Source organism: Chiloscyllium plagiosum, unplaced genomic scaffold (genome assembly GCF_037043375.1).
Source record: "Chiloscyllium plagiosum isolate Xiang-an unplaced genomic scaffold, Cpla_swu_hap1 HiC_scaffold_2, whole genome shotgun sequence".
NCBI lineage: Eukaryota > Metazoa > Chordata > Chondrichthyes > Orectolobiformes > Hemiscylliidae > Chiloscyllium > Chiloscyllium plagiosum.
In genome coordinates, this window is record NW_028270140.1 from 123,880,409 (window position 1) to 123,898,111 (window position 17,703).

General features: G+C 41.6%; 1 protein-coding gene across 1 annotated transcript in view; it reads right to left on the reverse strand.

Annotated features, from left to right (window-relative positions):
• Nucleotides 1–731: 731 nt before the first annotated feature.
• Nucleotides 732–17,703, reverse strand: part of dmgdh (dimethylglycine dehydrogenase) — a 144,807-nt gene continuing 127,835 nt past the window's right edge. The window contains exons 14-16 of the mRNA XM_043706890.2: nt 12,438–12,497; nt 7,876–8,010; nt 732–2,655 (exon numbers count right to left, since the gene is read on the reverse strand). Coding sequence (XP_043562825.1) covers nt 2,446–2,655; nt 7,876–8,010; nt 12,438–12,497 — 405 coding nt within the window. The 3' untranslated portion in view covers nt 732–2,445. The remainder of the gene's footprint in view (nt 2,656–7,875; nt 8,011–12,437; nt 12,498–17,703) is intronic.

Sequence of the window (17,703 nt, forward strand, 5' to 3'; positions counted from 1 at the left end):
TGAGTGCTGTATATCTGGTGCAGTGTAGCATAGTAATGTAGTAATATTGGATTAATATCCTCCCAGCGTCACCTAACAAACACAGCTCACAGTATTTTATGATGTCAATTTTTGAATTTTTCTGGAAATCTCTCAGGCACTGTTGAATATATCAGGTGCCTCCTCCCATCTCCCAGTGACAGTTTGGACAATCAGGTTACGCTCTCTCTAATACATGTTTGTACTCTTATTGAGAGGGACTTCCTTTCTGGCAATAATGAAACAAGTTTGCTGTCCAAGATGAGAGCGATATTGTACTTATTCTTGTGATGGAAGAGACGTGGTAGGCTGAATGTCCTTTGGTTTCCCTGCATGTATGTTTTTAAGCACAGGGTATCTGCAAGTAGGGAGGTAAAAGAACCCGTCCTACTCTGTTGTACCTTCTCCACATATTGGGCACCAGTCAGCATCTGAACTGAAGAATGCAGATGTGAATCAGAAAAACTTGTGTTGGAGAAAGAGAAAATTTTAATGACCTTCAATCAAACCACTGCTCTAGGGACACCAGGATAAGCTAGGTCATCAGATCAACTATTCAAAAGAAAAGACAAGGGTACATTATTCAACTATTCCAACTAACTCCTGTAAATGATATGCTATTTATGTATTTGTTCTGGGAACAAAAGGCATGTATAATTGTAACATAATCTGAATCCTATTTATGAAAAAGAAACAGAAAATCCCCCAAGGGGTTCCAAAAAACAAGTTTATTTGTATGGTATAAATGCAATTATGTTGAATTGTTTTAATTAAATACAATAATACAGATTAAGTAATTAATCTTCTCCTTCATACAAATTAGTTCACATTTTACGTTTCATATTACAAGGAAACATCACTTCCTATGCTATTCCTTTTAAATCAAACAAACATTCACAGCAGTTTTTTCAAAAATTATGACAGTTACTATTTTCACACGAGTAAGGGTATCACTTAGTGTAGTACTAAAGGGACACTGTTCAGAATGCCTACAAATTGTTCTTATCATTTTTCAATCCTCTGGCTTTTAAATATCTGTTGCTGATGATGTAAGCATCACATTATTACCACCCACTTTGTCTAACAATGAGGAGCTATGAGGTATCTCTCAAACCTTCCTGCTCAGACTAACTTACTGCCAGCATTTTATCTAAAGGAAGGTGACAGGGTATTTGTTTTCACACCATTACTCCATTTCGGATCAAATATCAATTAATATATCAGGATATTTGTGGATTGCATTATTTCATTTCAGAACAGGATGGATTTACTGTAACGCTTGCAATACTCAGACTGAAATTCCTTTCCATTTGTTGTTGCGCTCATGCTGAAGCAAAAATGAATGCGCAAGGAGTGGATTACAAACTGCATCTATCACCCATCCAGTTCAAGGCCCATATCAAAGTCAATGTTTTAGTTTTGAAACCGAGAAATACACCAGCAAGTTCAACAATATCACTCGATGTTCATTAACCATTTCCTGACTTGTTTAAAACTATTCTTGATCATGTTGATGCAGTGAATGTTTGACTTGGAAAACCTTGGAGCTTGAAACAAATAGTTTCGTTTACAGAAGTTTTTGCTATTTTGCTATATCTCTTCACAGCACACTGAGGTATCTGAACTCATGGTTAGAGAAGTGAAAACTGTCTTTAGAAGTACCTGATCAACTTCCAGAATAGTGGCACATCTCAGCACCCAGTGGAAGAACTGAAATTCAAGATCTGATAATTATATTTGTCACTGAGCATGGATAATTGATGCAACATAAGTGGAGATTTAGTTTACATTATTCAGTCATGACTTCAGCTTGTAATAAAATATAAAAATCAAATATTGCTTTGAAATTTTTCTTTTCTGTAAAGCCAAAAGAATTTCTAACCAACTAGCATTAGTTGGATAATTCAGTTTAGGGATGCTAATAATGTATGTGACTTTATAAAACAACTGAACTTTCATTGCATTATTTCCACTTGGGGGTAAAGCATTTTCACAGCAAGTGACTGACATATTAAAAGTAAAAATTATTTAAAATACCAGTCAATTCACATTAAAAAAAAGTCCCGATCCTAAAATTGCAGCAAGTTTTTGTAATCAGCCTTATTTATTTTTTCACATTAGATGCTGAGATTGAAATTTGTAATGTCTTCTTTTAACATGATAGGGATCAGAGCTATAAGGTGCTGTATAAACAGACATATTTACCCACTCTGCTTAGTATTGAATAATTCTGGACTCACACTGTGGGACAGCAGTGACTGTTTAATGTTTTCTGCAGCAAGGCCATTTTACTGAGGTCCGCATATCCACCCGGGAGGAATGAGTAAATAGAACCTTGGTCCCAGATGAAATAGGGCTTAATAAAAATGGTTAATCTCCTACTGAAACATGACGGAGAGCTGTTTTCTCCTTACACAATACTGTCCGTCAAGCACTTGAGCTTTTCTTCTTCATTCGAGTCCTGGTTGGCTCTGTCAGTATCAGTGGTTCCTGGATGATTACTGCCTTATATTTTTTATTCAGCAGTTCCACCTCTAGCTGTTGTCCTATTTTGCTGAGCTCCAGAGGCACATATGCAAAGGCCACACACTGTTGAGTGTTATAACTGTAGGCTCCAGATGTGGTGTTACCTACAACCTTAACAGACAAAAATACAGCTTTACAGGCTGAACTTTGCATTTAAGGAAACAGCATTAGTTCCTATTGTGGGGATGAAGTTTATGCTGTTTGAAGTGACTCAATTAGAACTAAGAAATGGAGCAAATTCTTATTTCAGATGCCCAAGGATAGCAGTAATCACTGTTTCCTCCAAGCTGACTGTAGAGTACTTTAGGCATCTTGAAAGATGCCATCTCCAATAAAGCAGCACTTTCTTGACTCTGCACTGAGGGTTAGCCTAGCTTATGCAGTGAACTTCTGGAGTGGGACATGAGCCTATAATGTTCTGATTCCAGGTAACAGTATTACATAATTAACCCTATTTGACACTTACTGAGTGGTTGGAATGTGGCTCTTGCTACCAAATGGAATGGTTGAGAGGAATACCTAGCTGCCCTTAAGTCCAAATGAAGGAGAAGAAGGGTATGCAAAAGGATTAGCTGAAATGAAGTGGAAGCTTCCTTGAAGCACAAACACTAGTGCAATGCCTTTTTAGCCCCCTCATGTTAGTCAGTTTCAGAGGTATCAGATTTTACTGAGTGCTGTATGAGATTTGAATCAAAGGAGCAGGAGAATTGACGTTTCGGGCATAAGCCCTTCTTCAGGGCTGTAAATTTTTGTTCCTCACTGTTAATTTTCACTGATCTGGGATTAATTACACAATGAACTTTAATCTCTGGTTGCAATACAGTGCCACAAAATGCTTTGCTACTGAACAAAAGCATATCTTACTTTTTCCCCATGATTCTTCCTCAGCATCACCCCTTTACAACGTCATCTCAATGAACTCTAATCTTGGCAGTAGTGATAAATGGCTCCATTTCGGAATGGCAGGCAGTGACCAGTGGGGTACTGCAGGGATCAGTACTGGGACCGCAGCTTTTTACAATATATGTTAATGATATAGAAGATGGTATTAGTAATAACATTAGCAAATTTGCTGATGATACTAAGCTGGGTGGCAGGGTGAAATGAAAGGAGGATGTTAGGAGATTACAGGGTGACCTGGACAAGTTACGTGAGTGGTCAGATGCAGTTTAATGTGGATAAATGTATGGTTATCTACTTTGGTGGCAAGAACAGGAAGGCAGATTACTACCTCAATGGAATCAATTTAGGTAAAGGGGCAGTACAAAGAGATCTGGGTGTTCTTGTACGCCAGTCAATGAAGGTAAGCATGCAAGTACAGCAGGTAGTGAAGAAGGCTAATAGCATGCTGGCCTTCATAACAAGAGGGATTGAGTATAGAAGCAAAGAGGTTCTTCTGTAGCTGTACAGGGTCCTGGTGAGACTACACCTGGAGTACTGTGTGCAGTTCTGGTCTCCAAATTTGAGGAAAGACATTCTGGCTATTGAGGGAATGCAGTGTAGGTTCACAAGGTCAATTCCTGGAATGGCTGGATTACCTTACACTGAAAGACTGGAGCGACTGGGCTTGTATACCCTTGACTTTAGAAGACTGAGAGGGGATATGATTGAGACATATAAGATTATTAAAGAATTGGACACTCTGGAGGCAGGAAACATGTTTCCGCTGATGGGTGAGTGCCGAACCAGAGGACACAGCTTAAAAATACGGGGTAGACCATTTAGGACAGAGATGAGGAGAAACTTCTTCATCCAGAGAGTGGTGGCTGTGTGGAATGCTCTGCTCCAGAGGGCAGTGGAGGCCCACTCTCTGGATTCATTTAAGAAAGAGTTGGATAGAGCTCTCAAGGATAGTGGAATCAAGGGTTATGGAGATAAGGCAGGAACAGAATACTGATTAAGGATGATCAGCCATGATCATATTGAATGGTGGTGCAGGCTTGAAAGGCAGAATGGCCTACTCCTGCACTTATTGTCTATTGAATCCTTTCCAGTGAAGATACCATTGGGGCTCTTATGATGTTATGGGATCCAATTTCAACACATTCATTAAGCACCCACCTATTTCTATACTCATTTAGATGAAATCATGATTGGGGACGTGGCAGTGCTAATAAGGTGCTGAGTTAATTTAGGGTTAGGATTATTTTGACAGGTCATTTACCCACTGGGCAGATAGGGTTAAAATCAGGGCTGGGAGAAAGTGAGGACTGCAGATGCTGGAGATCAGAGCTAAAAAATGTGTTGCTGGAAAAGCGCAGCAGGTCAGGCAGCATCAAAGGAGCAGGAGAATCGACGTTTCGGGCATAAGCCCTTCTTCAGGGCTGTAAATGTTTGTTCCTCACTGTTAATTTTCACTGATCTGGGATTAATTACACAATGAACTTTGATCTCTGGTTGCAATACAGTGCCACAAAATGCTTTGCTACTGAACAAAAGCATATCTTACTTTTTCCCCATGATTCTTCCTCAGCATCACCCCTTTACAACATCACCTCAATGAACTCTGATCTTGGCATGTTGCTGCCCTCTTCCATTGTCTTTGCCTCAGCGACCACGTCTTTGGTCAAGAGTCTTCCTCCCAGCTCCTGTATTCTCCCTCTACCTGAACTCTTCCCTCTGAGCTTTTAGCATTCCAAGATCTTTTCACTGCACTGCTGGCATGAAAACAGTTGCCTCAATTTCTCGGCTCCCTGCACCTATCATAAACTACCTTCCTCAGCACTAGAAACCACTGTACTCTTCGGTCCAGCTCTTACATTGTATTAAACCTGCTGACAAGAATGACATTACTATTGTTTAGTAAACTGACATCTAGGTTGTTGAGGCTTAATGCCAACTCTGTCACCTCTTCATACATCCTCTGATCCCACCACTAAGAAGTAAGCTCTTACCTCCCAGACCATTGCTAACCTCTTCTCTTCTAATGATTTTAGCTGCATGGCTGTCAAATGTATTGTCTGCTAGCCCAAGTGATGTCAATACCATTTATGTCCTGTATAGCACAAATAATATTGCTCTGCTAGATCAACTATTTCAACCTGTCCCTGCCCACAGAAGATATTTCATATTACCTTTACTTCTTTTTTCTCCCTTTGTCCAGCCTCTTCTCCCTTCCATTCATGAACTCTTCCCAAGGTCTTCCACTGCTAAAACATTTACCAGGCCCTGACCAGCTCCTTTTCACCACAGACATCAGTTCTTCATCTCCCACAAAGATAGACCGAGGCTCCTTGCTTTTCCCTTCGAGAGAGGCTTAACAAACTGTCATCCTCTGCACCCTCCCCTGCCTGGGTGAACCTACAATGAGCAGCAAGACTCCACTACTGGACCAAATCCATTGCTGCTCTTTTGCTCTAAATTACAAACTGTTCCTCAAAGTCCTCTTTAAATGTACTCCACCAAGTCTTCTTTGATCAGCTCCAGATTTTTTTTCCATCTGATGTTGCCCATTCCACTAACATACTGGTAGTACATATATTCAGGAGGCAAAATACATCTCCTGGCAGTCTAGGTTGTCACAATGACCCATTAATATCTCTGAGCAGTCCTATGTAGCATTCCTTCATTAGTGGGTTATTTTCGCTCTCAGTCTCTCTCTCTCTCTCTCTGCCTCCAGACAGCCATTTTTGAACGTATCAGCCCTCCTTTCAAAAAAACCCCAGATTTTTGAATAACACATTAAAAATATCTGTGGTACTTCGTGGTTCTGACCCATGGTCATGACAGAAGATCAGGTTCCTACAAAGCCCTTCCTGATGATGTTGCTTCTCAGGTAGAGAGGGTATTCACTACTCTGTTGCCTGGTGGTTATGGGAGGACCTTGTTACTGTCAAATCATTGTTACTTTGGTCTTCTTGCATCTGATGTATAGACTAACGTTGATGTCACTATTCTCAAAACTAGTGATCTTGAAGCACAAGCAATTCTTCAGCCAGTAAGGAGGTTTCATCTGTTATCTGGTGGGGTTTCCATATAATGTCAATGTCTGAAGACCTTTCTCGTAATCAATAACCAAGAGAAAAGGAATGAGAAGAGTATACAGCCATGCCATGTCCCTGTGATGATGCTGAAGGACTTTCTGGTGGCTGTGCTAGTTTGGATAAAGCAGATACTCCAAAGTCATGGTATAAGGCTTTGAAAATATTCATGTATCTCTTTGAGGTGTCATACCGTCTTATTACATACCAGAGTGACTGCCAATGTATGCTGTTGAAAGTTTTCCTGAAACCAATAAAATTCCATGGAATACTTGGCATCTCTCTTGTTCTGATCTGACTTAGGACCACGCCCTCAGCTCACATCCAGTACATTGTTGACTGCCTCAGTGTGGATTTCTGTTCCAAACTTGGGAAAATTACAACATTTTCTTTCAAGTTTAACTCTTTACATTCACAGGGTCCAACTGTGATTTTTCCCTTTCCATTCTTGCATTCTGGATTTTGTCTGTCAATCAATGTCTACGATAAACTAACGGGTTCTGACAATTAACTTCATATTTCTTCCCTCTTCACTTCATGGAAGGACTCTTATTCCAATCTACTCTTATTTGTATGGCTGGTTCAGTTCAGTTTCTGGGTAATGGTAACACCATTGAATGTCAAGGAAATTCTCTCCTGTTGGGGATGGTCCATAGTGGACCTTCTAGGGCACCAGTGTTATTTGTCACTTATCAATCTGCGGCTGAATCCCATTAACAATTTCTTTTGGCCTCATCTCATTAAGTTGTTCACTATTTAATCTCTCATACCTTCCAACTTATCATAGACCTTCCCGTTAATTCTTTCCTTTCTCATCCCATTTCCTGCCTCGGCATTTGCTTAAAACTCAGTGCATCCTTGCAATCATCATCCTGATATATTAACCCTCTTTCCCTTTACAGATACTGCCTGCAAGGTTTTCTGCTGAGTTTTCTCCAGTACTTCTGTTTTTATTTCAGCTTTCCAATATTTTGTTTACTTTTTTTTGTTGTTGCTGTAAATCTTTTCTTAGAGATCTCTCTTGTTGCTATGTACTATCAACGAACCATAGCCATCTCCCTTCAGGAGACAGCAGAGTGCAGCTTGCTCCATACCCACAGTTGCAACAGAATTCATCTCACTGACTGAAACTCTGGAGCAAAGGAAACACTCAAGAAAGATTTGTGGAGGCAATCTAACATAGGAATTAGTCTGTGATTTTACTGTAGCGTTAATTAAAATGGATTCCTCAGTCAGGCCTTATGGGAAGATGGGCCAAGGGATATAGTTTGGAGACACATGGTCTCAGCAGTAAGGAGTGCTATGCTATCAATGGTTCTTTTTCAAGTTAATTAAATCTCTTTGGGCCTACCTTATCTTCATACCAAATGCTTTCATTTCCTTCAGGATCCACATCGTCAGTCTGCATGGTAAGGTACACCAACTTGCGCTTAACACCCTCCTTCTTGATGTTCATTAAAGCCTGTTTTCCTATGAAATCGACTGGCTGAGTGAGACAAATACATCAACCTATCATAAACACCTGAACTACCGTTCGCTTTGTCAAGAAATGGCACACACTTTTGAAGAAAACTATTTCAGCTACTATGAGGCAAGGTATGAATAGCTCCCAGCATGTTTAAATTGACCTAACTTTCACAGGTCCCTTTAATTTTAAGACTGCAATTCATATTAAACATGACTTAGTGTGAAATGTGTTGTTTTGATGTTGTAACAGAGAAGTTTATCTGGAAAGAGAGCAGATAAGATGAAATGTTGCCAAACAAACTGCCCACTGTTAATCAAAGGTTCAGATCTTGAGATATATTTAGCCTTTGTCAGAGTCAGAGAAAAAATAACAGGGTTGGATTGCGAGAGGATATTTAATTTTACTCAACATGTTCACACAGTTTGGAGTATTATGGAATAGGGATACTATACTGACACGGATAGCAGATTGGCAGACTGGGAATAAAAGAGTTATGTTCCAAGTGACAAGCAATGACTAGTGGGGTAGGGATCAGTGCTTGGACCCCAGCTATTCACAATATACATTAATTGTGGTATAATACTTGGATAATAAATGCTGGTACAGTCAGCAATGCCTTCATCCCGTGAATTATTTTTTTTTAAATGGTATAGATGAGCAAACTAAATGTAATATCTCCAGGTTTGCAGATGACATAAAGGCTGGGTGGGAGAGTGAGCTATGAGGAGGATGTGGAGATACTTGATTTGTGAAAAGGTGAGTAAGTGGGCAAATACATGGCAGAGGAAGTATAATGTGCATAACTGTGAGGCAGATTATTAGCTGAATGGTGATAAATTGGGGAAGGGGTAAGAAATGAAATTAAATTGATAGCAAGAAGTGATACATAGTTGTAAGGCATAGAATCTGTGTGGGTAGAGTTGAGGAACCGCAAAGTAAAGAAATACCCTAATAGGAGTTGTTTACAGGCCTCCTAGCAGTAGTCAGGATATGGAGAAGAAAATAAATCAGGAGATAGAAAACGCGTAAGAAAATCTCTATTACAATAATCGTGGGGGACTTCAATATTCAGGTGGATTGGGAAATCAGATTGGTAGCAGATCCCAAGAAAAGCAATTTGTGGAATGTCTGCAAGATGGTATTTTGGAGCAGTTTGTGGTAGAGCCTATTAGGGAACGGGCAATTTTGGATTTGGTGATGTGTAAGGGGGCTGACTTGATTAGAGACCTTAAGGTGAAAAAAACACCTAGGGGGCAGTGACCATAATATGATAAAATTTACCCAGCAGTTTTAGGGGGAGATGATGGAATCAGACAGAGTGGAATTACAACTGAGTAAAGTTCACTACAGAGACATGAGGAAGGAACTAGTCAGAGCTGTTTGGAAGGGGAGTGAAGCAATGGCAGGAGTTTCTGGGGGGTAATTCAGGAGGCACAGCAGAAATACATCCCAGGGGCAGCATAACAGCAAATAGAAAAAACATACAAAGTGGTGAACATTAGTGGGAAGCCAAAGAATTGGGAAACCTTCAAAAACCAGCACAGGAGAGGTAAAAAGCAATAAGGGGGTGAAGATGAAATATAAGGGAGGGTCCCAGAGTACTGGAAAATGGCTAATGTAACAGCCCTTGTTTAAGAAGGGAGGGAGGCAGAAACCTATAGGCCAGTTAGCCTGACCTCGGTTGTTGGTAAGATTTTAGGGCCCATTATTCAAGATGAGATTTCAGAATCCTTGGAAGTGAATGGTAAAATAGGGCTGAATTAGCATGGCTTCATCAAGGGGAGATCATGCATGACAAATCTGTTCAAATTCTTTGAGGCAGTAACAAGAAAATTAGATAAGGAAATCCAGTGGACATGATCTATTGATTTCCAGAAGGCCTTTGATAAGATGACGCAGAGGAGACTGCTAAATAAGATAAGAGCCCATGGTGTGACAGACAAGGTACTTGCATGAATAGAGGATTGACTGACAGGCAGAAGGCGGAGAGCAGAGATAAAGGGTTTTTTTTTCAGGGTGGTAGCTGGTGACTCCACAGGGGTCTGTGTTGGGACCTAAAACTATTCACATTATATATTTCATTATATATATTAGGGAGGCACAGTGGTTCAGTGGTTAGCACTGCTGCCTCACAGTGCTAGGTGCCCGGGTTTGATTCCAGCCTTGGGCGACTGTCTGCATGGAGTTTGCACATTCTCCCCGTGTCTGCGTGTGTTTCCTCTGGGTGCTCCAGTTTTCTCCCATAATGCAAAGATGTGTAAGTTAGGCGAATTGACCATGCTAAACTGTGGATAGTGTTCAGGGATGTGTAGGTTAGATGCATTAGTTAGGGGAAAAGTAGAGGAATAGGTGTAGGGGAATGGGTCTGGTTGGGTTACTCTTTGGAGGGTCAGTGTGGACTTGTTGGACCAAATGGCCTGTTTCCACACTGTAGGGATTCTAATTCTAATTCTAGTACTATCTAAAGGTGGAGGGCAGGTAATGTTGAGGAACCGAGAAGGCAGCAGAAGGACTTGGATATGCTAAGAGAGTGGGCAAAGAAGTGGCAGATGGAATACAAAGCCCGTAAGTGTGAGGTATCCACGTTGGGAAGAAGAATAGAGGCATAGACTATTTTCTGAATGGGGAAAGGTTCAGAAATCTGAAACACAAAGGAACTTGGAAGTTCTGATTAAACATTCTCTTAAGGTTAACACACATCTTCAGTTGGCAGTTAGGAAGACAAGTGCAATGTTAATATTCATTTCAAAAGGAATAGAATAAAACAGCAGAGATGTACCACTGAGGGGGTATAAGATTGTGGCCAGATCGCATTTGGAATACTGTGAGCAATTTCAGGCCTCTTATCTGAGGAGGGATGTGCTGGCATTGGAGGGGATCCAAAGGAGATTTACAATAATGATCCCGGGGATGAAGGACTTGTGATGATGAGGAGCATTTGCTGATTCTGGGCCTGTATTCAATGGAATTGGACTTCAGTAAGGCATTCGACACAGTTCCCCATGGGAGACTAGTTAGCAAGGTTAGATTTCATGGAATACAGGGAGAACTAGCTATTTGGATACAGATAGGTATGACTCAAACGTATAAGACAGAGGGTGGTGGTGAAGGATTGCTTTTCGGCTGGAGGCCTGTGACCAGTGGAGTGCCACAAGGATCGGTGTTGGGTCCACTACTTTCTGTCATTTATATAAATGATTTGTATATGAACATAGGAGGTAGAGTTAGTAAGTTTGCAGATGACACCAAAATTGGAGGTGTAATGGACAGTGAAGTAGACAGTGTAGTGGACACGTTTGGAATATTGCATGCAATACTGGTCTCCTTCCTATTGAAGATTGTTGTGAAACTTGAAAGGGTTCAGAAAAGGTTTACAAGGATGTTGCCAGGGTTGGACGATTTGAGCTATAGGGAGAGGTTGAATAGGCTGGGGCTGTTTTCCCTGCAGTGTTGAAGGCTGAGGGGTGACCTCATAGAGGATCTCATAGGGATTTATAAAATCATGAAGGGCATGGATAGGATAAATAGACAAAGTCTCTTCCCTGGGGTGGGGGAGTCCAGAACTAGAGGACATAGGTTTAGGGTGAGAGGGGAAATATATAAAAGGGACCTAAGGGGCAACTTTTTCATGCAGAGGGTGGTGTGTGCATGGAATGAGCTGCCAGAGGAAGTGGTGGAGGCTGGTATAATTGCAACATTTAAAAGGGATCTGGACGGGTATATGAATAGGAAGGGTTTAGAGGAATATGGGCCAAATGCTGGCAAATGGAACTAGATTGGGTTGGGATATCTGGTTGGCATGGACAAGTTGGACCAAAGGGTCTGTTTCCATGCTGTACATCTCTATGACTGTAATTTAGGATGAGAAGGAAATCTGATTGAATCTCACAGGATGTTGAGAGGCCTGGATAGCGTGGATGTGGAGAGACTAGGACCCAAGGGCACAGTCTCAGAGTGAAGGAACAACCGTTATAATTGAGATGAGGAGGAATTTCTTCAGCCAGAATGTGGTGAATCTGTGGGACTCATTGCCGCAGAAGGCTGTAGAGGCTAAGTCATTGAGTGCATTTGAGACAGATACATTGATAGGGTGGCAGTGAGCTGACTTCTTGAACTGCTACAGTCTATTGATTTATAGATAGGTTCTTGATTAAAAAGGGAATCAAGGGTTATGGGGAGAAGGCAGTAGAGTGGGGCTGAGAAACATATCAGCAGTATCAAGTGACTGAACAGATCCGCTGGGCCAAACGGCCTAATTCTGCTCTTAAAGCTTATGGATTTATGGATCAAAGGGTATGGGGAGAAAGGAGGAACAGGGTATGGACTAGGATGACGAGGCATGATCTTATTAAATGGAGGGGCAGGCTCGAAGGGCTGAATGGCTGCTCTGGCTCTTATTTCCTGTTTCTTTGGTGGAAATACATGCTGTTCGAAAATCCCCGTACCTTGTTCAACTTGATGAAATAATCCAATCCAGCTTCAAAGGCGTTTGAATCACAGTTCATCTGGAGAACAGAAAAAGAATCCATCAATCCTTCATAAGATTGAACCCTCAGCAAAGCCAAGCTGTTTTAAATTCACTCGTGAGGTGTGGGCAATGCTCCAGCATTGATTGCCTGTGCCTAGTTGGCCTTGAGAAGGTGGCAGTGAGCTGTCTTCTTGAACTGCTGTAGACAAAGTGAATTATAGATTACAATAGTGGATCCCAACCTCAGTAACATAGCACACTTCAATTCCATAGCACATCCACTTTTTCGTGGCATCTCCCGTCCATTCAAATCCAAAGGCTAGATAGCAGAACCCCTTATTAATTAATTGAACTGTTGTTTCTTTTTTTGTCTTTGGGCTTAGATGTTTCATCAATGATTGAATTAGCAGAGGAATCACCTCTTTTGACAAGAAACATCCATTTCTTCCTAGATCAGGAGACATGCGATAGATTTCGCAAAGAAATATGGATATGGTCAATTTAGGCCATTTATGCTAATGTAAAAGCTATCACATTATTTCAATTTTATCCTTTGGCCACTTGTGTTTAGAATGTTCACGTTTTAAAATCGAAAGATCGATACTTCACTTTTAATTTGATGCTTAGTTGCAATTTTGGATATAATGTGGTTAAGATTAAACAATGTTTATTTTACATTAATTTTCATGAATAAGATTTCACAGCACACTCGGACAGTTCTCGCAACACACAGGTTGAAAATCGCTCAATTATGCAACAGTGCTGAAGTGTTGTGAATATACCTTGGGGTTAGTAAATATATTGCTCTAGAAAATAACTACTGTTCCTGATAAAATCAGCCAACTCAGCAACAACCAGGATGTCTTAGCCCAGAGGGCAGTTAAGAACCATCCATTTAGCTTGCAGCATGTTGGCTCAGTGGTTAGCACCGCCCAGTGTCAGGGACCTGGGTTCAACTCCCACCTGTGTGGAGTTTGCACATTCTCCCCGTGTCTGCGTGGGTTTCCTCCAGGTGCTCCAGTTTCCTCCCACAATGCAAAGATGTGCACGTCAGGTGAATTGGCCATGCTAAATTGCCCGTAGTGTTAGGTACATTAGTCAGGGGTAAATGTAGGGGAATAGGTCTGGATGTTAATGTGCATCAGCGCTGCAGCCTTCCCTATCCAGACCTGCTTCGCTAACTTTGAGGATGTTCATCCTGTTGGTCTGGAGCAAAATCTTCCTCGCGACTTTGATTCCCTTCACAAGGACCTTGAGGGACAGGAAACATCAGAAGTGCAGGACAGCAGCCCTCCCATCCATCTCATGTTGGTAAAAATGTCCTTCCTGATTGATCAAGGAGGGATAAGTAGTGAATACAACCTTCCTTTGGGAGGTGCATCCTCAAGTAAACCCAGACTTGAGCGATGAATGGAAAGCTAATGTGTGTTAGGGGTGAACTACCTGCTTTCTTATTTGGTGGAGGAGGAGGTTTTGTGAAATGAAATAAGGCTCAAAGTTTATCATTGTCCAGGCCTCAAGCTCATGACATCATTCACAGCTACTGTCTAGTCTTCCAACCCTCACCCGTGCCCATTTCACATCCTGAGTTAAAGTGAGGCCTGGGTCCTCGGTTTAACATTTTGTCTGAAAGGCAACGTATCTGTTGATTCAGAACTCCTTCAGAACTCCACTGAAGCATCAGTTTGGATTATGCACTCAGATCTGGAGCAAGGGGCTTTGAAAATTACAATCTACAGATTTAGAGGAAGGAAGTGTTACTACTGAGCCAAGCTGAGAGCACTATATTCAAAGAACTTCTTTGTAACCTTGCTTACAGGCAAGAACCTCCTTAATTGTGACGCCAAACCAGCAGAGAATCAAAGAACTATTACAACACAGAAGGCAGCCTTCCAGCCCATCGTGCCAATACTGGACCAGTTTGTGTGGTCTGATGTGTAGGGTGTGGAAACCTGGAAGGGAAAAGGAAGAAATCCCATTCACCTCAGAGGGCAGTGGTACTGCCACAACCAGCTGGAGGCTTGGGCAGTTGTGCATCTTGCACTTCATTATCATTTTGGAGGGACAGTCTCTCAACCAAACCCAATGTCAATGCCAGTCAGAAGGAAATCGAAGAAGGGTCTGTAGAACTATGCCTTGGCAAGGTCTAGATATGAATATGGTAGGGTGAAAGGAGGTTAGTCTGAGGTAGGGGAGACAATGAAACACACCCGAACCTTGATGAGTTATGAGGAAGAATGACTAGATCTGAAACATTAACTCTGCTTTCCCTCCACAGATGCTGCCAGACTTGCTGAGTTTCTCCAGCAATTTTCTGTTTTTGTTCCTGAACCTTTCCTGGCTCTGATCCTGTCTGCTGTCGTTATTCACACTTTAATGAAAATTGTGTCAGGTGTAAACAGTGTCATGGGCTCTGATAAATAACTGGTACTGAAGGCCATGGTCTACATGTTGCTGGTATCTTTCCAATGATGAGATGCAGTGAGGAGGAAGGTGAGTGACACAGCAGAAGACATCCAGTAGATGTAGTGTACCTGGACTTTCAGAAAGCTTTTGATAAAGTCTCACATAGGAGGATAGTGAGCAAAATTAGGGCGCATGGTATTGGGGGCAAAGTACTAACTTGGATTGAAAGTTGGTTGGCTGACAGGAAACAAAGTGTAGTGATAAACGGCTCCATTTCGGAATGGCAGGCAGGCAGTGACCAGTGGGGTACCGCAGGGATCAGTGCTGGGACCGCAGCTTTTTACAATATATGTTAATGATATAGAAGATGGTATTAGTAATAACATTAGCAAATTTGCTGATGATACTAAGCTGGGTGGCAGGGTAAAATGTGAGGAGGATGTTAAGAGATTACAGGGTGACCTGGAGAGGTTAGGTGAGTGGTCAGATGCATGGCAGATGCAGTTTAATGTGGATAAATATATGGTTATCCACTTTGGTGGCAAGAACAGGAAGGCAGATTACTACCTAAATGGAATCAATTTAGGTAAAGGGGCAGTACAGAGAGATCTGGGTGTTCGTGTACACGAGTCATTGAAGGTAAGCATGCAGGTACAGCAGGTAGTGAAGAAGACTAATAGCATGCTGGCCTTTATAACAAGAGGGATTGAGTATAGAAGCAAAGAAGTTCTTCTGCAGCTGTACAGGGCCCTGGTGAGGCAACACCTGGAGTATTGTGTGCAGTTCTGGTCTCCAAATTTGAGGAAAGACATTCTGGCTATTGAGGGAGTGCAGCATAGGTTCATGAGGTCAATTCCTGGAATGGCGGGACTACCTTACGCTGAAAGACTGGGGCGACTGGGCTTGTATACCCTTAAGTTTAGAAGACTGAGTGGGGATATGATTGAGACATATAAGATTATTAAAGGATTGGACACTCTGGAGGCAGGAAACATGTTTCCGCTGATGGGTGAGTGCCGAACCAGAGGACACAGCTTAAAAATACGGGGTAGACCATTTAGGACAGAGATGAGGAGAAACTTCTTCACCCAGAGAGTGGTGGCTGTGTGGAATGCTCTGCCCCAGAGGGCAGTGGAGGCCCAGTCTCTGGATTCATTTAAGAAAGAGTTGGATAGAGCTCTCAAGGATAGTGGAATCAAGGGTTATGGAGATAAGGCAGGAACAGAATACTGATTAAGGATGATCAGCCATGATCATATTGAATGGTGGTGCAGGCTCGAAGGGCAGAATGACCTATTGTCTATTAATTTAACCATCAGCCAACCCTCTGTCTTCTTGCTTGCCAAACTGGGTTGAAATCAGGCTTTTAATAATTTTACAAAATAAAAACACATCTTCAATAAATACTTTCAGTGACTTGAGACACACAAGCACCAACATATGTACAATACTGAAAATGACCACAGTGGGGCAGAGTCGCTTTAGTTCTGCAGAAGCAGCTTCGCACAAACAGAAATGTTACATTAATGCCATTAGACATGTTGATTCTGTTAAGCTATTTTTATACATACACCCGTATTAGGTGCTGCAATCTGATCATCACATCTCACTGTAAGTTATTTATGTTTTTAATATTTCTGTTACTTCATGGGATATCGGTGTGGAGTCTAGGCCAGTATTTATTGCCCCTCCCTAAATGCCCTGGTGGAGGCAGTAGTGAACTGCCATGTTGAACCACACAGTCTTGAGATTGTAGCAACTCCAACAGTGCTTTAGACTGTGAGTTCCAGGATTCTGACCCAGCGACAGTGAAGCAGCCATGATATATTTCCATGTCATGGTGATGATAGGATTGGAGGGGGATTTGCAGGCCATTGTCCTTCCAGATGGAAGTGGTTGTAAGTTTGGAAGGTGCTGGCCAAGGTAAATTTCTGCAGTGCATCTTGTAGATAATACACACTGCTGATACTTAGCGTTAATGGTGGAAGCGGGAATTGGATGTTTGTGGATGTGGTGCCAATCGAGTGGGCTGCTTTGTCCTGTATGATGCCAAGCTTCTTGAGTGTTGTTGAGGCTGCACTCATCCTGACAAATGAGGAGTATTCTATCACACTCCTGACTTGTACATGGTGGAAAGGCTTTGAGGAATCAGGAAGTGAGTTACTTGCTGCAGAATTCCCAACTTCTGAGCTGTTCTTCAGCCATAATATTTGTTGAGATGGAGCAGTTCAGTTTCTGGGCAAATGGTAACATTGAGGATGTTGATACTCAACCCTGATAGACACATCATCAAACAGCTAGCACTGCATTCACTGATACCCCTGCATCTCTGTTGCATGACAATGTGGGGCAGAACTGGAGGCCATTAAGAAGGGCATAGCCTGTAGCTGAAACCACTGAAGATGAAGTATCGGCATTCCTAATCCTTGTTCTCACATCCCATTTCTTCCTCATCGCATGCATTTTTAATTTACTGGATATACTCAAGTAATAGTCAATTTTTTTTGGCTAATTCTTACGGTAAAATTGATGGGGTTGACTATTATATGGATACTACTTTTGAGTGGCTGAAATACATGTCTGTCAAAATTCATACCGTATCATTAGCAAAAGCCCAACTGATCTCTAAACGAATAAAGAAAAAAAGGAATTACAGTAATTCTGAAAACCTGAAGTGGAACACACCAGCTTATAAATGTTGATCAGTTATCTGTGAAGAACTGGGATCGACTTTTACTTGAGATATATGGAAAATTCCAGATTTTTCTAGCTGAAAATAGGGGATCGACATTTAAACAACTTTGAATATTACTTGAGTATATATGGCACATCCCATG